Raw genomic sequence first — 27,493 nt, 5'->3', positions numbered from 1 at the left:
AGCACAGGCAGAGTAGATTTAGCATAATTCTTAAGGACCCTAAGATTTTCAGAATGGTAAATGAACATTGGCTTCAGTTTAAAGTCATAAGTTGCATTAGCTTCTAACAAAAGAGTCAGCCTGTCATTTGGAGCTTTGAAGCCAGGCAATGGCTTCTCTCTAGGTTTGAAAGTTCTAGATGGCATTTTCCTCCAATAGAAGGCTGTTTTATCTACATTGAAAATCTGTTGTTTGTTGTAGCCATCTTTATTATCTTAGCTAGATCCTCCAGAAAACTCGCAGCAGCTTCTACATCAGCACTTGCTGTTCACTTTGCACTTTGATGTAATAAAGATGGCTTCTTAAACATCATAAACCAATCTCAGCTAGCTTCAAACGTCTCCTGCAGCTTCCTCACCTTTCTCTGCCTTCATAGAATTGATGAGAGTTAGGGCCTTGCTCTGAATTAAGTTTTGGCGGAGGGAATGCTATGACTGATTCGATCTGTCTAAACCACTGAAACTTTCTCCATATCACCAATAAGGGTGTTTCACTTTCAGATCATGTGTGTGTTCACTGGCATCGCACTTTTTATTGCCCTCAAGAACTTTTCCTTTGCCTCCACAACTTGACTAACTGGAGCCTAGCTCTCAGCCTGTCCTGGTTTTTGATATGCCTTCCTCACAGAACTTAATCATTTCTAGCTTTTGATTTAAAATGAGAAACATGAGACTTCTTTTCACTTGCACACTTAGAGGCCATTATAGGGTTATTAATTGGCTGGATTTCAACGTTGTTGTGTCTTGGGAAATAGGGAAGCCTGGGGAGAGAGAGAGAGAGAATGGGCCAGTCGGTGTAAATGAGAACGCACACAACATTTATCAGTTAAGTTAGCTGGCTTTTATGGGTAGGTTTGTGGCACCCTAAAACAATTATAATCATAACATCAAAGATCACTGATCACAGATCAGCATAACAAGTATAATAAAAATGAAAAAGTTTAAAATATTGTGAGAATTGCCAAAATGTGACACAGAGACATGAAGTAAGCAAATGCTGTTGAAAAAAATGATGCCAATAGTCTCACTCGATATAGGGTAGCCACAATTCAATTCGTAAAAAACTTAATCATCTGCAAAATGCAGCAAAGGGAACTGCGATAAAATGAGATATGCCTATAAAAGGACATCTGTGCATCTTTCTGTGCTTTCTCCTAGAAAATATTCAAACTCTTTTTACTGTCCCCCTCCCAAAATTGAATCCTACTGATTTTTTCTGATAACTCTCTTCTAGTGACCCAAATAATCTAATGATAGGAATGCCTATGAAAGATTTAGGTTAAGTGCCTGTTCTGCTCTTGTAAGCAAAATTAAAACCTGATATTTAATGATTCCACTATGTAAAATCCACCATAATCCTGTCCAGAGATTTGTTGCAAATGTTGACTAGCCTTAAATGATAAAAGATGTGTAAAGATGACATTAATAAGAAGGTACATTTATAAAAGGGAATACCAAGGAGTTATAACAAAAAATGAGCTTGTTTCTGTATACTAATATATAAAAAGTGCATCACGATATGTAATTATTTAGTGGGAAAGTAGCTGATAGTTTTTCATCTAAAAAGTATGGGAAAATAAGAATGTAAATGTTTGCTTTTCTAGGTAAACTCTGGCAAGGGGCATTAAATAATCCTAGCAATTACCTGGTTGGTAGACAGTGGGGAACTGGCTGGATGCTGGGGCCACAGGTAGGAAGGAGAGACACTTCATTGAAAACTTGAATAATTTTGAAATTTTGAACCATATGAATTAATTATCTATTGAAAAAATCAAATTGAAAGAAGAAAAGGGGAAGGAAACCATCAAGGCACATTCACATTAAAGTTTCTCTGTATAACCTTTGAAAGTTGTATTACACTGTTTTATTTATAGTTCCCAGCTGCAAATCTCCTAGCTTTGCTGCTTTGACCTGATTTGGGTAATTTAAAAACTAGAATCTAGACAGATGTACCTGCGGTGTTTTAATTACCGTAGTTTTAAATTTTTAGCAAGATGAGTTACAGTGTTAATACAGGTAGTGCCTATCTTATGGGCAACTTATGCTATAAAAATTCCTCTTCTACTACGGTACACTTAAACATGGTGAAGATGCTAAATTTTGTGCTATGTGGTTTTTATCAGAGTAAAATTTTTTTTTTAAACCTGACTTGATTCATTTGTAAAAACGGAAGTTTTAAATCAGAATATCTCTAACCACAGGTTGTTGGTCTTCAGTCATGTGATTAAGATGACCTGTGTACATCCTTTGATAGTTTATATAAATATGTGTATACCAAATTATGATTATTTTCCTTTGTTAAAAATATACTGTTTGTATTTGCAAACATCTGTTTTGTATATTCAAGGGATAATTTATATATTGTTAATAAATATAAACAACAGTACTTTAAAAACAAGATTCTTCTTTCAGACCACCAAATGAGCACCAACTGTCTTTATTTTAATATAAGGTATTGTATACAAGCGAGGTAAGAAAAGTGAGCATGAGGGGGCCCTCAAGGGGTTCTCTCTGTAGTTCATTCCGTACAGACCGCTTATAAGCATGCAAAAAGCCTTTCAATGAGACGATATGAGTATCGTCGAGTAACTCATACAGACATTACCTGCTTTTGCTGATAGGGAACAGAAGATATCTGGACACCCTGATGTTTGGCAAGTTTATGGAGGAGACTATGTTGAAAGAGTGGGTCAGGATCTGGATAGACAGGAACAAAGGAGCAGTTAAAATGTTGAAGTATAGAAGGACAGTAGACAGAAACTTGAGATGTATAGGAGTGAACTGTTTTTAGTGGCGCGCTCTTAAGCAAACAGATGGGAGATAAATAGGGAACCATAGGTAGTGGTTATATTGTAAAGGTCTTTTGGAAGTTGGACCTTTATTTGGGAAACACTGGTTTTAGAGTAAGAAGTGATATCCTAAACATTACATAAATATATGTTTACTCACCCATCTTTCCTCCCTTGTCTTCATTCATTCAACAAGTATTTTTTGACCACTTCTGTTATGTAAATCACTGACATAAGAAAATTAACCTGACTATAAAATACAGAAGATGGGCAGATGCAAGTATGAAGCAGAAAGTTGAGGAAGCATATTACAATCACTCAGAATTATGGTTGCATTTCTGGGGTTGATGAGAAGGCTAAAGTTTTTTGAACACTTAAGAGGATATGTCAGACAGTGTGTTAAATGCTTCTATGTGCTCTGTATTATCCTCATAATCCTATGAAGTAGATACTTTTATTATTCCAGTTTACCAGTGAAGAAAGGGAGGCTTAGCAAGGAATACTGACAGAGAATGGCAGAATAAATAGTATAGATATCATGTGTTTAGCAGATCAGTTTGTAAATGTATTGCATGCCCTCTTTTGTTTGATTTTCCCCCTCCATGTTAGGCAGCTTACATATCATTATTCCCACTTTACAGATAAACACATAATTGAGAAACTTTCTTGAGCAGTCATTCACCAAGTAGTAGTCACCAGCTATATGCTCAAGTACTGTTTTAGGCAATGGGGACATAGCAATGGAGACAATAGATCAAGGTTCCTGTCCTCAGGGAGTTACTTTCTGGTGGGAATGAATAACACTGAACATTTAAGTAAATAATGCAATATAATTTCTGGAGCTGATAAATACTAAGAAGTAGACAAAATAAGATAAAATGATAGAGAGGGGCTGGCTGTGGTAGAGAGAGAAGACCTTTCTGAGGAAGAGATAATGGTTGAGACCTGCATAACAAGAAGGCATTCACAAAAAATTGGAAAGGAAAAACATTCCAAACAGAAGTTCTGCAAGTGCAAAGGCCCTGTGATAGGAACACAGCTGGCTTGTTCAAGGGACAGACAGAATCCATTGGGGCTAAAACATGGTAAAGGAAGGGCGGGAGAATGAGAAAGAAGAGGTAGGCTAGAGCTAGATCATGCAAGCCATGGTAGGCCATAGTAAGCAGTTTGGTTCATATTCTGTGGGCAAAAGGAAAGCACTGGAGAGTTATAAACAGAGTATGTATATATGTTTGCATGGGAGTAGGATGGAATGAGGTGGTGGTGAGATGGTATGATTTACACTTTTTGAGAAAAAATTCCTCATTGCTGTTTGCAGAATGGACTGCTGTGAATGGTGGGGTAAGACTGAGGTAGTTACAACTGTTAATTGACCAAGTGAAAGATCATGGCAACTTTGAGTTGGGTGGTCGTAGTAGTGAAGGTGGACAGAGGTGGTGTGTTTGAGACATGCTTTAGAGGTAGAACCAATATGACTGGTGAATTAGTAGCACCTTAGAGAGGCAGATACTATAGTGTTTAAGAGATAGATGAGACTGCCCAGATTTGGATTCCCCCTTTGCCGCTTATTATCTGTGTGATGTTAGCTAAGTTTTTCTTAACAACTCCATGCCTCAGTTGTCTCATTAGTAAATAAGAATAATAGTTACCTACCTAGTATGGGTGTTATGATGATGGTTACATGGTGCTTAATAACTTATCTTTTTGTTGTTGTTGTTGTCAGGAGGTTTGAAGGAAAAAGGAGTCAAGAATGATTTACACGTTTTTGGCCAGATCAAATGGTCACATAGTGTGGGACCTTAAAGAAATAAACACTTTGATGATGAGTGGTTTTAGGGATGGAATTCAGTGGTTCAGTCTTGTTCATGGCAAATTGAAGGCATCTATTAGATGACCTGGATCATGCAGGATCAAGTGATAAGATTGGATTTGTATGTGGATCTTTCCATTTTAACATCTGCCCCTTTTCCATCTCTGAGAGGCAGAATAACTGAGTATAAGCAAAGTTGCTACTGTCAAACCGCCTGCGTCTGAATTCTAGCTCTGCTGTTAGCTGGCTCCATATCCCTGGATAAGTTACTTAAGCTTTCTTTGCCTCAGTTTTTTTAATCTGGAAAATGGAAATAATGGCTTGTTAGAACAGTGCCTTGCACACAGACTGTTGTTTTGTGAAGTAAACACTTCTGTGTTTAGTACTTTCCAATCCTGAATACTGCTACAGAAATGAAAAGAAGATTCAAGAAAAGAAGACTCGTACTTTTTGAGGGAAAGATTAACAGGATTTTGGTGACAAATTGGATATGGACAATAAAAAACAGGAGTGAAAGGTGATTCTGAGCTAGAGTGAGCCTGTTTAGGGTGGAGTTAGGGTCGGTAAGGAGTTGAGTTCTGGAACTTTTAACTTTGGAAATAGCCAGGAGAAAATGTCCAGAAAGTTAAAATATGGGCACTAGAACTCAAGAGAAAGTTCAGGACTAGAAATATAAATATGAAATGATCTGCTTAGAGGTCATAATTTTAACTCCCAGAGTAGTTGAGTTTGGTGAGAGAGACAAAGAAAGAGAAAGAAATTCAATGAGTAGAAACCAAGGACTTAAGTATGAGGTTTTCAATCTCTAAAGGCAAAGTAGGTTAGATGGCAGAATGCAGAATTACAGAGGCAAGAAAGGTAAAAAGTAAGAAGATAGCTATAGTCTGTGTTTGAGAATAGAAGGAGAAAAAATTAGAAAGTGGTAACTTACCTGAGGATTTCTTTTAAAAGATGTTTGGAATTCTTTGAGGGAAGAACTAACCTTATAAAAATGGAATAATAAATGGTCTTCATATCTTAGAGTGGTAGAAGCCTAGGGTGACTTAAGTATTAAAGCAAACCCCAACAAGGAAGAGAGGAACAGGTGTTCTAGGATAGATGTAAAAACAGTAAATACAACTGCAGTAAGTATTAGTGTTTTTATTTTTGTTAGCTGTCAATACTGTGCCTAGCACTTTGTTCCCTCCCTAAATCCTCAGCAATTCTCCGAGATAAGGGCAGTTGTTATTATTATATGGGTGAGACTACCCATGCTGAATTCTTTCTGGGGTAGAAGTGGGGTGCAGTGTCCCACTTGCGCTATGGCAAAGGCCTAAGATCATCACAGAAAGTTTTTGAATTGTAACTTTCTGAAATGCTGAGTTTTTACAATGAAAAAATTCTTCAGCCACTAATAGTCGCCTAACCAAATACTTATTATGATTCAACATATGTTGTGGGCATTTTAGATCTGAGTACTCTGTCATACCAATGGAAACAACATTATCCTAAAAGGTCTGTGATTCAAAAAAAAAAAAAAAAAGATACCAATTTGCCAATCCTAATCTATAAACTGCCTTATTTATTGTTATTGAAATGTTATCTGCATTCTTGTATATATATTCACTTGCTTTTTTATTTAAGAATCCCTAATTGTCCTGAAGATTATGAGTAATTTGCCCACTCTAAGGTTACTTCTTTTGATGAAGTAAATACTAGATTTCATCCGAGAGAAGTAGGCTTAATGTATTCATTTGGTGTTCGAGATCTTGATGAGATTGTGAATATTAATTTTTTTCTCATCCTCCTAAGTAACATTAACTTTTAAGGTCTTTATCAAATAAAAATAGAAGTTATGGCATTTTTAATGTGTATTTATTTTTGTTGGGTTGTTATATCATATTTTCTCTTATATATTCATTTAAATCACATGGAAGTCTTCCCAAAATGGCATTTTCACGATGATTCTGGGAACCATCCTTTTGAATGTATGATATTTACTGCTGATTTATGTATTCTGGTGTTTCTTGCTTTCCATCATACATAAATTCTAGTGACATATTGAATACCATAGAGGGGAACTGACTGATGGTAAATCAGACATTTTACAACATACTATTGGGAATGGAATGTTGGATTCATTACTATGAAGAAATTACATTTGATCAGTATTTTCAGAGCTTCTTAATACTGTAATTTATTGATGCTTCTTAATGTTCTCTGTTAATTAATACAGGCTCAAAATTGGGCTCATTTTAACAATGTGTAATATATGCTATAGTGAATTGATTCCACACATGCACAAAAAGAGTAACAAATATCCAACAGTATCTTTGATTAGAACTATTAAGCCCAACAGCTTGTATTTAATGAACAGTGTTAATTACATACTCAACTGGGTAGTTCATTCTCTACTATAGGAACTATATATTAGAATAAAGCTATTTTGATATATATGGTGCCAAAGGAAAATTGGCTAACAAGAAAGAGAATAGCCTTATATGTGGTTAAGATGTCAAATGAACAATTTCAACTCACAGTCATTATTTTACAGAGAATGCACAAGTTGGGTTTTTATTTTTAGTTCCTTCTCTTCCCTTCAGAGTTAAATGATGGAAAATGACTCTCAGTCCCAAAAGTACTCTTATACATCATTCAAAATAGGCCTGACAGGCTAGCCCCTCTGGTAAGGGTGAGATTTATAGCTTTCTGTTTCTTGGTGTTCCATTACTCTGTCTGCACCATCAAATTGATTAGTAGGCAGTGGAGAGCAAGGAAAGAGAGGTGACTGCATGGAGCCAGTAGGTGTCCATCATTTTAATGAACTGATTAGAGATGGTTAATACTGTCCTTGATTCTCATTGTAGCTGATGACGGCCAGATCTCTTAAAATTTTTCTCCCCCTCCCTTATTCTATATTACAGGGCCCACTGGAAAATGATTTGGTTGTTCATGTAGCACTCATAGCAGAAAGCCAACGGTATGAAATCCAGATGGGTGGTGTGTTCCTTTGGGAGGAAGGAGGGGGGCCTTATTGCTTTATGTTACAATATTGAATATGTGGTAGAGATTAATTTCACAGACCCCTTGACAGGGTTTCAAGGAGTCATTAATGTCACTTTAAGTGCCAGAACAACATTGCTTTCATGTTTAAAATAATTTTGTTTTAGTTGATGTGAATATTAAGGACTGTGTGACCTGTGCCAGTGTTGCCTGGGGTGTATTTTGGAGGAGTTAGTGCCATAGATACCGGGAGTTCCCAAAATCAGTGCTTGCTCTTTCTGCCAGCCCCCAGAGCGCTCACCTGATGCCTAGTAAGGAACCCCAGAGGGCCTCTGGATCCCAGCACAGATGGCATATTGCTCACATTAATAAATTAAAATGTTCTCCAAGCTAGCATAGTCTCCTTCCTCCCCACCTCCTTCTCCACCGTTCTCCACACTCCATGTGCATTGCCTAAAAATGTCTCTTCCCTTTTTCCCTGTGTTTTTTAGCCTTCAAGTTTTCCTCAACACGTATGGTATTCAGACTCAAACTCCTCAACAGGTAGAACCTATTCAGATTTGGGCTCAGCAGGAGCTGGTGAAAGTAAGTGATTCTACTTCTTTACTGTCAATTTTGTAGAGGTACTAGAGCATAAAGATTAGACTTATTTTACAGTCAGGTAGCATAGTTAAAATCTGATTCTGAGATAGAGTCATTAATCCAGAAGTCTTTCTCATTCAGTTGAGAAACCTACCTTATCAGACATTGTTACTAAAAAACCCTTGCATTGTGTGTGTATACATTATATTCATAGGTCTACTGATTCTTACTTCTAAAATCTATTACTGAACTAGACTAAACATTTAAATAACAAATTAACCTGAATTTTAGTGCCTTGTGTTTAAAATTAACATTTACACTGGACTTGGTAATTTTCCCTTACATTAACTATTAAAGAAAATTTCTCATTGGAATATTTATTGGTAATAACTACTTCCATTTTTCTTTTGCCTTACTATTTGGGGTCTGAAGTAATTCTCACCCTTTTGGTTTGCTCAGTCTCAAAATAACAGCTGAGTTCATTCTTAATGTTGTTATGTACCTATTTAGATTGGATTAAAGGGTGACTTTGGGGGCCTTTTGCATGTAATACTCTGCAGAAGAATTCAGAAATTCCTGTTTAGGAATATTCCTGCCCATTAGTGACAGGAAATTGTTGACTTCCATCAGTTATTTATTTATTTACTTACTTACTTAATTATTTTTAAAGATTTTATTTATTTGAGAGAGAGCTAGAGAGAAAGTGTGTGTGTGCATGAGCAGGGGGGAGGGGTAGAGAAGGAGGGAGAAGCAGACTCCCCACTGAGTAGGGAGCCCAATTCCACTAGTTATTTATAAGCCATTACTTCTACATAGTAATTGTTAAAAACAATACAGGAACAAACTCTGAAGTGTTTGATGTAAGTGTTTAGAATTTTCTCTCTCAAATAATCAAGATTAGCTCAGTTAGGTTGATATAAACATTTGTGGTCAAAGCCTTAATGCTACAACAAGGAATTCAAGCTTAGAGAAGAGAAGTTACTTTGCATGGGAGAAAGCAGGGCCTTAGAGCATCACTGCTGATTGGACAGGACTTTGTCCATTGGCAACAAAACCAGAACCTGGGTGTCAGATCACCCTGCATACTAGCTCTTTGAGGGCTCTTAAACCTCCTCTAACAAATTTAGAGCTCTTATCCCCTCTGATTAAAGAGATAAGGCTGACAATTCCAGGATCCCTAGAGTAGGTAACACTTTGAAATCATGCCAACATGTAAATGGGCTTTGTGGTAGAAGAGGAGAGGGACCAGAGGATTCACAAGGCAAGGAGAGGAGGCAGCATGAAGTGGGGAAGATCTAAATCTCTAACACTCTATTATTACCGGCTATATTTGCTGATATACTTTTTATGGTTCTTCACTGAAAGCTCCAGAGGATAGTAACAAAGATTATTACTCTTTGATAAACATGTGCTCAAAGCAAATAAACTTGACTCCATTTTTTTCAAGCCTAATTTATATTGCAACTTTTTTTTTTTTTATCTTAGGTGAATCTGTACTCCACCAGACAATATGCAATCAATATTTTAAAGATAAACATGGCTGTAAATGACTTAAGTGTGACATTTTATGCATTCATTGATTAGTGAACACCTGCTATGTGCAGAATTTGGTGAGGGGCACTCAGATAAAATGGCTATGTGCTCTGTCCCTGTTCTCAGTAAACTCTGAGCCTACTGGTATGACAGGAAAAATAGTTAATTACAATCCACCTAGATTCATGCTATCATAGATGTTTAACAAGGTGCTGTGGAGGTGATAGGAAGCAATCCATTTAGACTAAGGTGAAGACTTGGGGCACCTGGGTGGCTCAGTCGGTCAAGTGTCCAGCTCTTTGTTTCAGCTCAGGTCATGATCTCAGGGTCATGGATTGAGCCCCGAGTCAGGCTCTGCACGGGCCGTGGAGCCTGCTTAAGAATCTCTCTCTCTCTGTCTCTCTCCCTCTCCATCTGCCCCTTCCCTCAACTAGTGCGCATGTATGTGCTCTCTCTCAAAAAATTAAAATAAATAAAAATAAAAAATAAATAAATTGAAAGAGTAAGGTGAAGAGTTCTAAAAGGACCTGACTTATTTTATGTTTTGTTGTTTTAAAGATGGTGTGAACAAATGGGTATGTGGTTTGGGTAAAATGAGACTTGGGGCCAAGAGTCCAACTTCCCTAATCATGTGTCAAGATAGAAAATTCTCTGTGGCTACAGCCTTTGTGTTCCAAGCTAGCTGCTCTTTGGGATTCATCCTCTAAGATATACTGCCTAGTATATTGTTTCTTATAAGCTTATCTTTAAAAAGAGTTAATTCTCGTGTAGTTAACATACAATATTATATTAGTTTCAGGTATACAATAGTCCCATATATTACTCAGTGATAAGTCCACCTTTTTTTTTTTTTTTAAGATTTTACTTATTTATTTGAGAGAGGGAGAGAGAAGGAGGGAGAGTGAGAGAGAGCATGAGAGGGGAGAAGGTCAGAAGGAGAAGCAGACTCCCCAAAGAGCTGGGATCCCAAAGCGGAACTCGATCCCAGGACTCCAGGATCATGACCTGAGCCAAAGGCAGTTGCTTAACCAACTGAGCCACCCAGGCACACTAAGCCCACCTTTTAGAAGTAAAAGTGTGCCCTTTAATCTCAGTTAATACACATATTCTTATGCCAGTGGCTTATCTTTCTGTTCTGAGGAGCTATACCCTCCTTCAGCTCACTCAAGAGATATGAGAGCAGACAGCTGAGAGCAGGACTTACACTGTGTGTAGTTAATGTTTCATGATGTGGCGACTGTGGCGTGATTCACTTCACGGGGAGATGAATATAGTGTGATCTAGAATGCAGTTCTGTTGTTTAGCCATTACAATATACTATTTCAGTGGATTAAATGGTGTAGATGTGTACAATGTGGGGACAGTTTTATCTGCACCCTGGAATGTGGGGAGCATTCTACGTCTGTCTACACAATTATCAGAGACCTACTGTACCTTGGTTCAGAAAATTAAGGAAAACCCTATCACTGTAACACAGTAGTATTTAAAGGAAATCTAGGTCAGTACATTTTAACTTGTACATAGTTAATTAATCACTTGTCCCAAAGAAGAAATCTAAAATAGTTTAGACATACATTCATTTCTGAAAATTTGGAAAATATTTGAGAGAAAGGGGGCTCCATCTAGCATAGTATGCTGTAGTTTCAGGGCAGCTATATAGCCTAATTCTTATAGGGTACTTTTTCTGGCCAGTTGATTTTGTCTAAAATGAGAGTCATTATTCCAGAGTCAGTATTCACAGCCCGGGTGGCTCAGGAGGACATTCAGTCGCTCCCTCATTCCTCTATCGGGTATTTCCTGAACACCATCTATGTGCCAGGCACAGTGCTAACCAGCTGAAAGGAAGCTGTTCTCTAGGAACATAGCAATGCAGAAGGAGAAGGAGACACCGAGCTAACTCTGACATGGGAGTGTACACAATAGCATAATGACCAGAGACTTCTGGTGATGACAATTTTTAGGTACAGTGAGGTTCATATTTGAAGCAGTTCAGGGGAAAACTGGTTAGATTTCCTTCTCTCATCAAATTGAAAAATAAATTCCAGATGGATTTAAGATTTAAATTTTTTTAAATGATATAAACAAAATCTTTAGAAGAAAAAATAGAACAGTTTACAACTGGAGTGGAAGTCCATTCTTAAAATAATGCCAGCACTAAAAAAGTCTTTAAGGAAATGATTGACAAATTTAACTAAATAGGGCTGAAGATGGGATAACAACCTATCACATCGGAAGTGCTTGTGAAATTTCCTGGCAGGAAAATGTTTAGATTGAAATACCGCACGCTGCAATGATGTTTGACCTACTCTGCAGTCATTCTCACATTTCGTAACAACATTGAAGATGAGCAAACTGGGTAAAATATTTATGCAAAGGGTAATATTCTTAATATACCAAGATCTCTTACAAATCAAAAAGAATGAAAAATACCCAATAGAAAAGGGAACAAGTGGAAAAATTTATAGAACATACAAGTAGCCATGAAATATATGGGAAAGTGTTCAACCATAAAATATTTGAATACAGTAGTTTAAGAAGAACTTTCTGACTCAAGGGAGTAACTAAAAAGGCCTATGCACTATTAATGGTAGTAATTTGGTCCACTATTTCTGCAGGGTGACCAAACTGGCTTTATGTTTCAAAGAAAACATATTCTCTTCGATCCAGCAAGTCTAGGAAATTATTTTTGCTGAAATAATTGTACACTGTCCAGAGATGTTTATTGAATTGATTTTGAAATAAAAAACGTTGGGAACTACCTTCGTCAAGGGATAGGTATTAAATAGGGTAAGAAGGCATCTTATTGGGTGAAGTGCTCAGCTTTGGCAGTGGTTACCTTCTAATTCATTCCAAATCCATCTGTTTTTACTTTGTAGAAATTCTAGAAGTTTCTGTTCCACTGTGGCACCTTGTTATGTTTTCCAATAGTGAGTGCTATATTTTAGGGGTATTTATATTTATATTTATATTTCTTTGGTCATTTAAACATTGAAATGTAGAGTACATGCATAGACTCAGTTTACCATCTTGAAACTGGAACACAACGGTACTAAATTTTAACAAGTAAGACACCAAACAGATACAGATATATATAGATATATAGATATATAGATATAGTTTATGAACTTGTTTATGTAAATATATGCACATATTGATATATGTATATAATATGGGTATATATTTATGTATATACTTTTAAAAAATCTGTAACCCTATACTTCAGGTGTTTTTTTAGGGCTTACACAATAAATTACACATCCTTCAGTATAAACCAAAGTGCAAGAGTTGGATAATGAGAATAAATAGGACCATTCACTTAGAGCACATGGTTTAAAATTTTCATCAAATTTATGTAATCAGAAAAATCAATAAAGACATTTCCATTTTTAAAAAATTTTTAATTTTAATTCCATTATAGTTAACATAGTGTTATATTGGTCTCAGGTATACAATATCATTAATCAACAATTCCATATATTACTCAGTGGTCATCAAGATAAGTGTCATTAATCCCTGTCATCTATTTGAACCATATCCCCCACCCACCACCTTCTAGTAACCCGCTATAGTTAAGAGTCAATTTTAGGGCACCTGGATGGCTTAGTCGGTTAAGCAGCCAACTCTTGGTTTGGGCTCAGGTCATGATCTCAAGGTCCTGGGATTAAGCCTCTCATGGGGCTCCACTCTCCTTCTGCTTGTGGCTTCTTTCTCTCTCCATCTCCCTTTTTCCCCTCCCTTGGCTCATGCTCTCTCTCTCTAAAATAAATAAATAAATCTTTAAAAAAGTCATGTGCTTTTTCAATAACAGTCCAAGAGCATTCCTTTTACTCCACATCCTCACCAACACTTGTTGTTTTTATTGTGCTTTGATTTTAGCCATTCTGACAGATGTGAGGTGATTTATCATTGTGGTTTTGATTTTCATTTCTCTGATGATTAGTGATATTGAACAACCTTTGATATGTCTGTTGGAAACTATTTGTAGGTCTTTGAATAAATGACTGTTCATGTTTCTACTCATTTTTTTTAAAGATTTTATTTATTTATTTGACAGACAGAGATCACAAGTTGGCAGAGAGGCAGGCAGAGAGAGAGGAGGAAGCAGGCTCCCCGCTGAGCAGAGAGCCTGATGTGGGGCTCCATCCCAGGACCCTGAGATCATGACCTGAGCTGAAGGCAGAGGATTTAACCCACTGAGCCACCCAGGAGCCCCTCTACTCATTTTTTAATTGGATTATTTGTAGGTTTTGGTGTTCACTTAAATAAACTCTATATATTTTGCATACTAACCCTTTATTGAATATATAACTTACAAATATTTCCTCCCATTCAGTAGGTTGCATTTTAGTTTTGTTGATTGATTCATTGCTTTGCAGAGGCTTTTTATTTTGATGTGTTCCCAACATTTCCATTTTGATGAGAAATACTTGAAGGTGGGAATCTAGTAGGAGATGTGAGACCCTGAATTTTAAAACTTTAGCCAGTTTGTTGTTGTTGTTTTTTTTTTATATCACACAGCAAGCATTTGTCTCTTTGTATTCTCTTATGAACTGGAAAGAGCATGCAAGTTTGCATTTGACAATGCAAGAACAATGTCAAATTTTACAGTGTTTCTAAGCAGATCTCCAAAGATTTACTCTTAAATCTCTCAGTGCCCCAAAATCTAAGTCATCATTGGCTAGTTTTTTTAGCTAATTCATTGGCTTCATTGTTTTCCTGAGGGTCTGTTGAGTAAGGTTTCCCTGGCCACATTTCCTCTGGAAAGATCAGAAATTAGCAGGGTTTTAGTCAGGGGGAATAAAGGGGCCAAAAAGGAAAGCATTGATTCTTCTTGCCTGACTGATTTACAAATTTATGTCTTACAGGCTTATTTCCACCTGGGTATCAATGAAAAATTAGGACTCTCCGGAAGGCCAGATAGGCCCATTGGCTGCCTTGGTACATCAAAGGTGCTCATAAAATTTCCTTGTGGAGCAGTGTTCAGATCATAATACCACAGAATGAAACGATGCTTGACCTGCTATGTATCCATTCTCACATTTCATTATATACTTGGGCTGATTGTCTGAATTATTATTTTCTATAAGTAAATCTTACTGTTTGTTTTGTGTGATATCATAGAAGTCTTCTAGGAAAGAATAAGCTTCTCACTGCTATATTATTTATGAACATTGTAAGTTACCTGATTTTGACAGTATTTATTCAGAGGCTTTTTCTATCACAGTAGAGGTGGACTACACTTTAGTATACTGATCTTACTGATCCAATCAAGAAACTTAGAAATATCTTAATCACTTTTAATTTTTATTAGGACTTACACTACTGTACCTTTGCCTTTGGTCCTGTTTTGTACTTTTTAAAATTATCTCTTACAGATTTATCGCATTCTAGGAAAGACTGTGGTTTGTTACCCTATCATCTTTGACCTAAGTGATTTCTACATGTCTCAAGATGTTTTACTGCTGATAGATGACATAAAGGTAGCTTCAAAACCCCTTTTTATTGAAATTGGATGACTGTGTTTCTACTGATTTTATCATATATTATTAAATTGAGTGCTTCTGGGTGTCTGTGACACTGGGTTAACACGCTGTAAAATATGAAAGTAAAACAATGTCTGCATGGCTTTAGAGAAAGAGTTAAATTGCTTGCAGCATTAGAATAATAGATGGAGTATGTCTTATACAAAGTTGTGTGACATTGCTTGATAGACCATTCTACAAATGGAATGAAAAGATACAGTTTATAAAGCAAAGGGGGAACCATTTGGAAACCATGTTCATATGACAGCAGTAATTTATCTTTTTGAACAAAAGTTGAGTTGGGAAAGTAATTTTATTTATATTATGAAGAATGTCAAGTAAAACCTCAACCAACTCATAACATCTCATCAGTTAAAATATCCTCCAATCCCTTTTCCATTTGCAGAGTAGAGAAGCTTAGAGTCATGGTTTAGAGCATGAAGTCTGGACCCAGATTACATTTGTTAGAATCTTGGCTCTACTGTTTATTTACCAGCTGTGTGATCTTGGGCAAGTTACTTGACTTCTCTGTGTCTCTCTTTTCTCATCTGTATAACTGAATAATAATAGAGATATTCTGAGAATTAAATGAGTTAATGTATATAAGGTGCTCAGAATAGTGCCTGACATATGGTGAAGTGTTATGTAAGTCTTTGATATGATGATGACAATGATGATGACAACAGTAGAAATTGAGTCAAAAAAGAACTCTCCATATTGATGATTCAGTCTCGTTTCTTCTATCTGCTGTAATAAATGCACAGTAATGTGGGATAAGGATTAATCTTCTGGATGACAACCTTGGATTGATTTTTCCTCCCTGGGACCATTCCTTTTTGTTCTTCTTCAAGTATTTATTTTAATTCCAGTTAGTTAACATACAGTGTTATATTAGTTTCATAGGTACAATATAGTGATTCAGTGGTTCCATACATCACCCTGTGTTCTTCACCATGAGTGCCTTCCTTAATGTCCATCCCCCATTTCATCCTCCCACCCACCACTCCTCTGGTAACCATCAGTTTGTTTTTTATAGTTAATGTTTCTTGACTTCTCTTTCTGTCTCTCTCTTTTATTTTTTTTCCCTCCAGGGACCATTCTATTAGGCCACCAAAATGGAAGTAGTCTTAAAATATATGTAATCTGATTCCTTTTAAGAACAAAGTTTAAATTCAATGAAGTTTCAGACTTAAATTTGTGTATATTCATACTTGTATACATGTTTGTATCAGAACATTTCCACCCCTAGTAGTTTATATTATACAGGGATTGACTGTGAATTATCTTGATATATCAGAGTTTTGTTGGCTATTTTCCACAAATGGTTAAACATCCTGATCAGCTCAGATATAATGCTATTACATGCTACCTCATTCTTGTGTTTTGATAGAATGCACTACAGTTCATTAAGCAATACTGGAAAATGCATGGACGTCCAATTTTCCTTGTTCTCATCCGGGAAGACAATATACGGTAGGTTGACGAAAGAAGTGAGGTGCACCCATCTCACCTGCTTTAACACTGTAAACCCTTTAGAAGCAGGCCCTCTTACTATTTTTATGTCTCTGTCAGCATGTAGCAGAGAGACTTGCATATGTGAAGGATACTTAGTGTTAGATTTTTTATTTCTCATTCTGTTATTAATAATGTACTTTTTGTTTGTCTGTTTATATTTTTTAGAGGTAGTCGATTCAACCCCATATTAGATATGTTGGCAGCCTTTAAAAAGGGAATAGTTGGAGGAGTCAAAGTTCATGTCGATCGTCTACAGGTAATCTTCTAAATTTCAGTGTGTTTCCGTTTCAGGACAATTAATACACAGAGCCATTTTTCTTAATATGTTCTGCTTAAGGTTTTTTTCTTAAGGTTACTCTGTGCCTACCTTCCTATCCCTATTGCAACCATCCTGTTTATTTTATCTCTCCAGTCTTGTGCTTGAACAATTACAGTGGTTTCCCAACCAGAATTTTAGCCTTTAATAGCTCCTCTCCAACATCTGTTTTGCAGTTGAGGAAGCTGGGGTCCAGAGTGGTGAATTGACCTGCCTAACACCCTAGTCCAAGTTACCTAACTCCCTGGTCCAGTATTCTTTTCCATGCTTCACAGTAACATCCAGCCTGGAGAGGATCCTCGTTTGATTCAGGACCTCACAGCATTATCTTCATAATTCCTAAATGAGAAAAGCCCCTTGTGATTCCCTGTTAGCCTCCCTGCCCACAGTTATCTTGTACTAAACACTCTGTGCTTCTGCCAATTCAAGTTGATCACTCTGTTCTGACTTTGTGAGGTTCTGCCCCTCTGCTTATGCCATTTCCTCTATCTGGAATATCCTTCATTCTTTCAAGATGTCTGCACTTTAAAATCTTACCAAACTTTAAGACCGGTTCTGCAAACTCACCTGGGTCAAACATAGCAGTACTCTTCTGGAGATCCTTTTATGACCTTAAACATGAACTAGTCAGACTGTAGTCTGTCATGGACTTGAGTGCCTTATTTTCTACACACACACACATAAAAATGTGATTATCTCATAAGGTCTTTCGTGTAGTAGGTTCTCAATAATGAGTAAGAAAGAGGAAAATTTACAGAGGGACCTATAAGTGGCATGTTTACATACTCATTCCGCTAGTGCTTGTGTTTTGTATACTTTACTGGTTTTTACCTAAAATTTTTTTTTTATCTTTTCCCCCTTATTTTCTATCACTTCCTGTTGCTATTGTCTTTTTGTCATGCTTTCTGTAAAAATTTCTTTTGTATTTATCATGCAGCTTCTTTGTTAAGTTTTATATTCTGGCTATCATGTTTTTAATTCTCCCTTTTCATAATATCATGTTCATATTTTCTGGATATTATATTTTATCTTTCTGAGATTATTTACTAGAGAACTTTTGAAATTTTCTTCTCTGCCTGATCTCTGCCTGATCTCTTTCTTAAAAAAAAAAAAAATTCTTTTTTTTTTGGTGCTCAGTCTTTCATGTTGGAGGCATTTGTGAGATGTGTGGTAATCTTTAGCTATCCATTCATTTTTAAGAGTGAAAGAATAAATTTATTGGAAGCTCTATGTTTGGGAACAAGGATTTTTGTCACAATGATGTCATTTATCAGGTAGTCTGATAGCAAGGGCTCTTTTTGTTGGGGGAAATCCCAAGTGCCAATATCTGGAGTTTTTTTTCTCCTAGGTCCTTCAGTTTCCAAAATAAACATCTAACCTCATGCCTAAAGAACATACATTTTGCTTTCATATCCTGAGTACAGGGTTGTGGAAGGAGCCAGGGTGTCTATGTTTCCTACTCTCTGCTGTGCCCTGTCCCTCCCTTGAGTAGAGAGTCTTTCACCAGAGAATAAACTTCTTTTCATCTTGCAAAACTGAAACTTTGTACTTATTAAACAATAACCCCTCATCCCTCTACCCTAGCCTTTGTCTTCTCTTTAATATAGTAAATGAAAATGACACCTATATGCTTCTCTTTTTATTTCAAGCCCTTTCAGATCTTGTTGGCCCATGTTCCACAGTCTCTCTCATCACTGGACCCCAGCCTCCCTCCCTGCCTCATCACCCAGGATCTTTCCATGCAGCTCATTCCCAGCCCTGCTTTCCACTCCTAAGTATACTGGGTACTTTCAAAATCCCTGAATGTAACTGGATTTTTTTTCCTGCTCATGTTGTTATTCTCTTCTATCCTTGCCTTTTTCTTTTTTTCCTTCTAAATATTTTAATTTTATAATTTAGGTCAATGTCACCTCTTTAGTGACGTCTCCAAGGTTGGAATTAATTTCACATTCCTGTGTTTTTCTGTGGCATTTTGCTTGAACCTTTGCTATACCTCTTAATTTAAGTGTAGCTAGTTTCTTGTGTCTGCTTCTCTCTGTATTGAAAACTTTTTCAGGCCAAGCCTGAGTCATCTCTGTATTCCCAGAGTGCTCTGCTCACTACTATTCTCCTTTAGGAAAGACACGAATATTAGTTCATTGATTCAACATATGTTGATTGAGCTCCCTCTGTAGGCACTGGGGATAAAATGGTGAAAAAAATATACAAGGTCCCTGATCTCATGGGACTTATTCTAGTGGGGGAGCCAAATCAGAAACAAAGCCAGGGAGCAATGCAGGATGGTAGGATGGAGTGCAATCTTAGGTAGGATGTTTAGCTGGAAAGGACGTTGGTGGGATATAATTAAGTATCACAGAGCAGGATACCTGTTTGAATATTATATTTCATTTGACATATATATAACAATGTTAAGTCATTTAATTACCATCAGAAGTAAAGTATTAATGCCTAGTAAATTAATTATAAGTGTAATTTTTTTATAAAACTAATTTAAGAGACTTTGTTAACCGACTGAATTTTTTTATCAAAAGCTCTATAGAGACTATTAGTGGAATTTAGCATTTTCCTATTAACATTTACCTTATGAGCTTAGTCAGTATATAGAGTGGGTAGGCTAATAACAGAAAATATTAAATCAAAATTATTTTTCAGGATGCCTGGGTGGCTCAGTTGGTTGAGCATCTGCCTTCGGCTCAGGTCATGATCCCGGGGTCCTGGGATCGGGTCCCACATCAGGCTCCTTGCTCAGTGGGGAGCCTGCTTCTCCTTCTGTGCCCTGCTCCCCCTGCTTGTGCACTCTCTCTCTCTCCCTCTGACAAATAAATAAAATCTTTAAAAAAATTATTTTTCTTATGTTTTCAATATTAGCTATTAGATTTGAGCATCAAATAATTCTTGACTCTTCTCCTTCATTCATATCCCACATTATTACAATCCATTATCAGTTCTGGTTTTTCTTTCCCCTCAGATTATATCCCGAATCTAACTACTTTCCATCACTTCTAACACTAACATCACGGCTCAGGTTACCATCATGCCTCGCCTAGATTTTTACAGTAGTCTTAATTCCTACTGGCCGTAAGACAGTTATCCTCTACCTTCTCATAAGGCAGTTAGATTATATGACATATCATAAGCCTTTACTGACTTTCTTTCTCATACAAAGTGAAAACAAACCAAAGTCCTTCCAATGGTCTTTGTACTATCCATGATCTGAACCTTTTTTTCTGACCTCATCTCCTGCCACTCTGTCCTGTCTACTGTGTTCCATATCCATTCTTCTCCTTATTGATCCTAAAACACACCAGGCATGCTTCTGCTTCAAGAACTTTGGTCTTCAGGAACTCAGCCCTGCACACTCTTCCTTAAGATCTATATTGTTGACTTCCTTCAGCTTCCACGTACATGTCACTCTATGAGAGGAAGTATTTTCTGATCACCTGTATAAAATGGCAAACCTGCCTCCTCCTACTACCCTACCCCAACACTTCTCATCCCCTACCTTTCTTATTTCTACTTTGTACTTAACATCATCTGACATAGCATATTTAGATTTTTGTTTGTTTATGTTGTCTTCTTCCTACACAGGTAAGGTCAATTTCAAAAGGGCAAGGATTTTGTGTATTTTATTTGCGCTGTATCCTTAATACCTAGCAGAGTGCCTGGAATATGGTAGGTGTTCAATAAATATTTGTCTAACAAATTAGTCAACCAGAGAGAAAGATGTGTAGATCTGAGCCTAAATCTTAGGAAATATCACTCAACGGACTTTTATTATGCCCAACACTGCTCTCTACCTAGGCACGGACTGCTCTCAGACCCTGACTATTGCTGCCACATGAAAATGTGCAGATTGGTTCCATGTTTGGCCTTCCTCACTCAAAGTCTGAAAGAAGGCTTTAGTATGATTGCTGGTAATATGTCCTTACATTTATAATAGGTTATTTGTTGATGATCTACTTTGTTTATGAGCTTTCTCTAGAGGAGAAGGCAGTACAGCTCTGGGTGGTTAGCCAACAAGTGCAACATTTCCTGTGTCATGTTGCTTCATATTTGAAAAGAACAGTGAGAAAATTGAGAAAGTAATACATGTAAGACAGTTTTGATTGAAGAATTGACTTATTTTTAAAATAATTTATGGCTTGTTTTTTATGCATAACATTTCTCAATTTTATCTGACAGTTCATCAGATAATTAGAAGTGACACATATTGCTAAAAAACCATTGTGGGTTTTCATTCATTTATGCTCTTCACATGAACCCCTGACAAATAAAAACTGTGTTTGAGTTTGGCCTTATTTAGTTTGCTAACCTATAATCAGGAACTAATGAAAAATAAAATGACCAAATATGGGTTGCCAGAATGTAGAGAAGGATTGGCCTCAATAATCAACAACTTCCTGATCCTGAAAAATGGAGACTTGGCAGTATCCTATCATTAGATAGCCCTGAAATATATACGGTAACAGAATCCAAAGTGCAATTTCCTATCATCTTTTCTCAAAACAATTTTAGTATTTCGTGTTTTTTTAATTTCAAACTATTTTTAACATGTTAGTAGATACTGAATTTTAACTCTAGCTTAAAAATAAATGCATATAATTCTCAGAACAGAGAGACTCATGTTGACTTTCCTATTTACTATGACGCATGAACTTGTAGCATGATTTATTTGTTCTTTTTAAGAGGGTTTTGTTGTATATGAAAACCTCTCTGATTTTAGAATGCTCATTTAACAAATGAAGAATTGTGTGTACTTTTTAAAATAAACTTTTTTTTTAGTATTATATACTTACAGAATTGTATATTCACAGATCATAAGGGTATGGCTTCATGAATTTATGAGTTGTGAATTTTTTCTCAATCACATTTCAGACACTAATATCTGGAGCCGTAGTAGAACAACTTGACTTCCTACGAATCAGTGAAACAGAAGAGTAAGTCCCTTTGGGTTATTATTAGAAAAGCAGGAAACTAGAATTAGAAATGTAGGAAATCTGAAACTTTTTTTTTTTTAATTTCTAGGCTTCCAGAATTTAAGAGTTTTGAGGAACTAGAACTTCCCAAACATTCAAAAGTCAAACGACAAAGCAGTACCCCTAGTGCTCCTGAACTAGAACAGCAACCAGATGTTGCCATTACTGAATGGAAGAACAAGCCCACCCATGAAATTCTTCAAAAACTCAATGTAAGGAAGATGTAATTCCCACCTGACTCTGAGTGAGATTGGCAGAGCAGGAATTCTCAAGGGCCAAGCCGTATTTCTTTCGTCCTCTCAAAGAAGGTAGATGCAAGTGCCTGGAGGTAGATGGCCTCTCTATGGTAGAGGCAGTAATGAGAGGTTGTTTTCATGGTCTAATATTAGCATCAATGTCTTAAAGATGCTTAAGGAGTGTGGATGATTTGAGTTGCCTTGGGTATGAAGGTATTATATGAGCCATTAAAGAAGTTATGTCAGGAATAGTTGCCTTTGGGATCTCCAGACTTCTCATTTGGTACTCTCCCATCCTTTTCGCAACTTGGATCTTCTCTCTTATCCCGTGTTTAGGTCTTAATGCTTGCTGTAAGTCTCTCCAGTCATTGAGGAAAGCACTCCTATGACCATATTCATATGAATATTATGTGAATAACCTAATACTTTACCTTCCCTAAGAGTATTTGCATTTTAAAAGAGGTGGGGTGAGAGTGGGTTATAGTACTTATCCAAGGAAATGAAATTCTAATGATAGAACTATAACACTATGACATCTTATTGGGCTATACCACAAATCTGAGCATGTAGGTTAACTATGTATGCTACTAGACATCTTTTGTTCTTGTTATTGATTAACATTATCTATAGATTTCCATAAACATGAGAAATATGGTAAGCATGGTAAGCATAAAGCACATAGCCGGGTGCCCTAATACATAAAAAGCATTCCATGCATGTCCCCTGCTTTTATCCATCTCATAACATGTTGATAGCAACATGGTCTCTCATTTATGAATAAGCAAAAGGAATGAGATTGAATGACTTGGCCAGATCAGAGAGTGGCAAAATCAAGTGCTAATCAGGTATTAATGCTTGGAGACAATATATTTTCTGTCCATTGCTTATCTTGTTTTCTGGAAAATTTGATTATTAAATACTACTACATTAGGAAACCCACCTGTCTACTCTCTGTCTCCAAGATACCTAAGATAAAGAGATGTTTAATGTCATTTAGTTCTTGGTAGTGTATCAGCAACATTTTATTTTTCTTTATTTTTTTCTTTAATATTTTTCATTAATTCTTTAATAATAGCAGATTTCCTCTCTGCATCAGGTGGTTGCCTGATTAGTTACTCCCTATGGTAACTTTTGTATCCATTTTATTCCAGTTACTCACTGTGATTTGCATTTTTAGGACTGCAGTTGTCTGGCTAGCCAAGCCATCCTGCTGGGTATACTGCTCAAAAGAGAAGGCCCCAACTTCATCACCAGGGAAGGTAAGTATACATGTCTAAGAGAACATTTTTAAATAATGAGACCTTATTTTATTCTCCATTAAACCATTTTTTAACCTTTAAATGGAAAATGTTTATTCATACCCCCTAGAGTGGTATAGACTGATGTATGAACTCCTAAATTGCTTTCATGCAATGATGTTTGATTGTTTCTCTGATTGTCTGAATGGTGGTAAAGCCTGATTCTGCCTGTAACTGTTAACCTCTGATGACTCTTTCATAGTTTTTTATTGACAGTTTCTGTTTCCAGTTTCATTTCCTGAATGTTTTTAAGAACAATATTAAATCATTATAGCTATAAAAATTAGCTCCCTCATGGTCTTCAGCAGCCAATGGCATATGGCATTTAATAGAATTGATAACAAAAATTGATAACAAACATTGATAACAAAATTGATAACAAAACATTGATAACAAAATTTAATTGTTATAATTGATAACATTGATAACAAAAATTAATCATTTCTAATCATGTCCTCTCTGCATTAAGGATGTGACCAAATTATCCCTGAAATCCACACTTGTATGTTGAGGCACTCTAAGGAATTCTTGAATTCTCCATCATGGTCTGCTTCTAGCGTTTTATTACATAGAGTAATATAGAATACATTTCAAGATACTCAAAGTTTTTGGCTCTGTCCTCTGTTAGAGGGGCATTTTGATTTGTTTAGGATTAGAGATTGGGTCAGGATTCTAAACAATGTAATTAATAAGATTTATAGTTTTAGGAATGAACTAAATATAATTGTTTATTCATATAAGCTATAGCTAGTTTTTACATTATTGTAGTAAAGAGATAAACTTCTTGAGTATTATATATGTCAACTGAGTAGTCTTAATTTTCTTAACTGATTAAAGGCAGAAAAACTTTAAGCAAACTTCAAACAGAATCCCTCATGTTTCTAATTAGTCTTGAAACTATAAGCAGAATCCCAATTATATTGAGAACATTCATTGAAATTTATACTTTAACTAAAACAATGGGAGTTTTAAAAAGCAAACATTTTTTTAGGAACCTAGAATGTGGAATGGTTATTTTAATAGTGCTTTAAAATAAAACAAAGTTTATAAAAAATAGTTTATAGTGAAAATGCTGAAAGGATATTTTTATAAGTAGGAATAATACTCATCTTTTGCTTAGTTAAAAGACTAAGTTTTTAAATCCGTAAAATCTTATGATATGTTGAAAATCATAAGCATCTACAGAATCTGAATATAATCTTACCTAATTTGTTATAAAGCTATAAAAATAAATTCATGGTAAAATGATAAAGATCTTGTTCTCTCCCCATGTTTCCTTTTTGCTACTCTGTCCTGTCACCATCATTAATTTGTTGACAAGCTAGTCATGAAGCCAGATCACATGTAAATTGTGGTCAAAGAATGAAACCCAGTGGTGTCTTCTGAGGATTAGTATGTATTGGAATGATCATGCATGTAAGAGAGTCTCCGTAAACTTTCATGGGACAAATAAATGAATGATCGTGTATATTCAGAGTCTGCAGTACTTGTTCAATTTTCTGTATTCTGTTTATTTTCTGCACTACTTAAAATAACTTATTTTTATTTGTTAAAAACTTAGATTGCACATTAATTAAGAAAGTAATAAATTTCAAGAAATAAAGTACTCACCAAAATCATATACTCAAACTAAATATTAATTATGGCTGGGACATTCATATAATATATTGGGTTACCTGTTTAAATATGTCAGGTAGTTCAGAAGACTATTGGATGTGGGATTAACTCTAGTGGAACAAAATGAAATACAAGAGTGTTTTTTTGAAAGAGAATAAATGTTATGTATTTAATTAAAAGGATTTTTTTTTTCAACAAAGACTCTATTATCCAATGTCTAGGTACCATTTCTGATCACATTGAGAGAGTCTATAGAAGAGCTGGCAGCAAAAAGCTTTGGTTCGTATTAGTGTCTTTGTCATTATGTTTTATTTTTTGTGTTGTCATATTTAAAAGCATAAAGATAATGGGCAATCTTAAAGATGGTTATTTATCCTAATTTTTACTTTGAAACTCCAAGGTTACAGCTGTGATTCTGTCTACTTTCAAAGGGTCTGCTTACATTCCATTGTATTGTGGCTCTCCCAAGTTATTAAAAATAGTGTCTGGGAATAAGGACCTCCACAGGAACAGAACCTGGAGAGAGTATTCACTGGAATGATATGCTAATGACTCTTTTCCTCATTGCGTCTCCTCTGTCCCAGCAAGTTGCTTTAGGTTCTACTTTGTATTTCATAGAAGGCCATGAAAAGAGACCAATGGTTCATTTAATCATAAGCAAAAATAATAGAAGGCAGTTCTCTCACTACTTAAGTTGAATGAATCCCAGTGATTATAGTTGCTTCATGTAAAATAACTAATATGTTCTGCAGAAGTAGTCTCCCAGGGAATGGGAAAAAAAAAAAAATAGGGCAAGATGAGATAAAATTTTTTCAGTTCACAATGGGGTAGGTATGCCTAAATGCATAGCCCTCTGTATTTTGAAGCAATTCTAGCCATTTTACTAGCAGAATCTAATATTTTGAAAGTAAGAACACATGTATTTTTTAAATGACCCATTATTATCTCATTTTGAAAAAAACATCTCAAGCTATGTCATAAGAAATTCTCTTAACCTCAACAAGCCTCAGGTTTCTAATCTCTAAAGTAAGAGGATTTAACAAGACCATCTCTTAGCAGTATATCAACTCTGTGATTTATAGCAAATATACCATTCCAACCCAGAAGAAATACTATAATAATCCTCTGGCTAAATCTCAAATTTGCACTGTAAATTCTCAGCACAGTAAGACATACAAGCCAATAGATGTTGCTTTTCAGCCAGTATATTTCAAATGTGGTCTATAGTCTAATTTTTTGCTAAGTGAACTTGTTTTTACTTTATGTTATTATTCTTGGATTTTAGATAAAGCATTAACTAGCAGATATTTAGATTGCTGACTCTTATGTTTAAAAGAACAAACTCCTGGAAGTTTATTTACTGTATTTTCCCTTTTATGGCTTTCCACTGACACACTTAGGTTGGCGGTACGCTACGGGGCTGCCTTTACCCAGAAATTTTCTTCCTCTATAGCCCCACACATTACTACTTTTCTGGTACATGGAAAACAGGTAACATACACAGAATGTGGAAAAACTGAAGCTGCTTGAAACGTGTGGGCTTATTTGCATTCTGAGGGTTAAGTATGTCTTTTGGTCTTAAAATGTGTGGATGAAAGCTTCTCTAAAAGTAAGAAGCGTTTGTTTCACTAACTTTACCAGTTATTGACTTAATTTTCTACTAGTCCATCTATGTTGGAATTAAGGAATATAGATACTTTTTATAAGTCAGCTTCCATGGATATCCTGAAATATAGGAAACTGTTTGAAACTTACATTTTCATTTTATTTTCTTCCTCTAAAAGTTCCACATGAATTTTACTTTTGAGGGAAAAATGTCTCATGTATTGCATGTGCCATGCTTTAAAAAAAAAAAATCTGTTCTCTCTAGAATCTGAGACTTTTTCGGAAATGTAAAAATAGCAATGTGTGTTCCTTCCTCCAACATTCTGGCTCTATCAAGAAAAAAAATGCTGGTATTTCATTGTATCACTTCCTGAAATTGACTACTTAGCGAGTCCCCAAATCCAGGAATTTGGTTATCTAGGCACCAAAAGAAACATGATTTAAAATGGTTATAGGAATAGAAGACATTTATAGTGACAGACTTAATAATGAATTTTTTAATTAAATAATTTATTTATTTATTTGACAGAGAGAAATCACAAGTAGGCAGAGAGGCAGGCAGAGAGAGAGAGGGGTGGAGCAGGCTCCCTGCTGAGCAGAGAGCCCAATGTGGGGCTCGATCCTAGGACCCTGAGATCATGACCTGAGCCGAAGGTAGAAGCTTAACCCACTGA

General features: G+C 36.0%; 1 protein-coding gene and 1 long non-coding RNA gene across 5 annotated transcripts in view; one reads left to right on the top strand and one right to left on the bottom strand.

Annotated features, from left to right (window-relative positions):
- Positions 1-27,493, top strand: part of PHKB (phosphorylase kinase regulatory subunit beta) — a 233,228-nt gene that overhangs the window by 177,306 nt on the left and 28,429 nt on the right. For 3 of the 4 annotated variants that reach the window (XM_032854566.1, XM_032854563.1, XM_032854564.1), the window contains 10 exons: positions 7,541-7,596; positions 8,111-8,204; positions 14,600-14,683; positions 15,110-15,214; positions 16,647-16,729; positions 16,937-17,027; positions 21,963-22,024; positions 22,113-22,275; positions 23,477-23,558; positions 25,436-25,493. In XM_032854566.1, the coding sequence (XP_032710457.1) occupies positions 7,541-7,596; positions 8,111-8,204; positions 14,600-14,683; positions 15,110-15,214; positions 16,647-16,729; positions 16,937-17,027; positions 21,963-22,024; positions 22,113-22,275; positions 23,477-23,558; positions 25,436-25,493 (878 nt within the window). Of the gene's footprint in view, positions 1-7,540; positions 7,597-8,110; positions 8,205-14,599; positions 14,684-15,109; positions 15,215-16,646; positions 16,730-16,936; positions 17,028-21,962; positions 22,025-22,112; positions 22,276-23,476; positions 23,559-25,435; positions 25,494-26,614; positions 26,706-27,493 lie in introns of all 4 variants that reach the window. The other variant, XM_032854565.1, reaches the window with a different exon arrangement.
- LOC116865909 lies at positions 720-22,334 on the bottom strand. Its single transcript, XR_004382279.1, has 4 exons — positions 22,298-22,334; positions 2,644-2,735; positions 1,684-1,797; positions 720-799 (listed from the first exon to the last, which is right to left on the bottom strand). It is a non-coding gene; the product is annotated as an uncharacterized LOC116865909 (long non-coding RNA).

This window comes from Lontra canadensis, unplaced genomic scaffold (assembly GCF_010015895.1).
Source record: "Lontra canadensis isolate GAN:19392208 unplaced genomic scaffold, GSC_riverotter_1.0 scaffold8, whole genome shotgun sequence".
NCBI classification, from domain to species: Eukaryota; Metazoa; Chordata; class Mammalia; order Carnivora; family Mustelidae; genus Lontra; species Lontra canadensis.
This window is presented reverse-complemented; position numbering and strand designations above follow the sequence as displayed.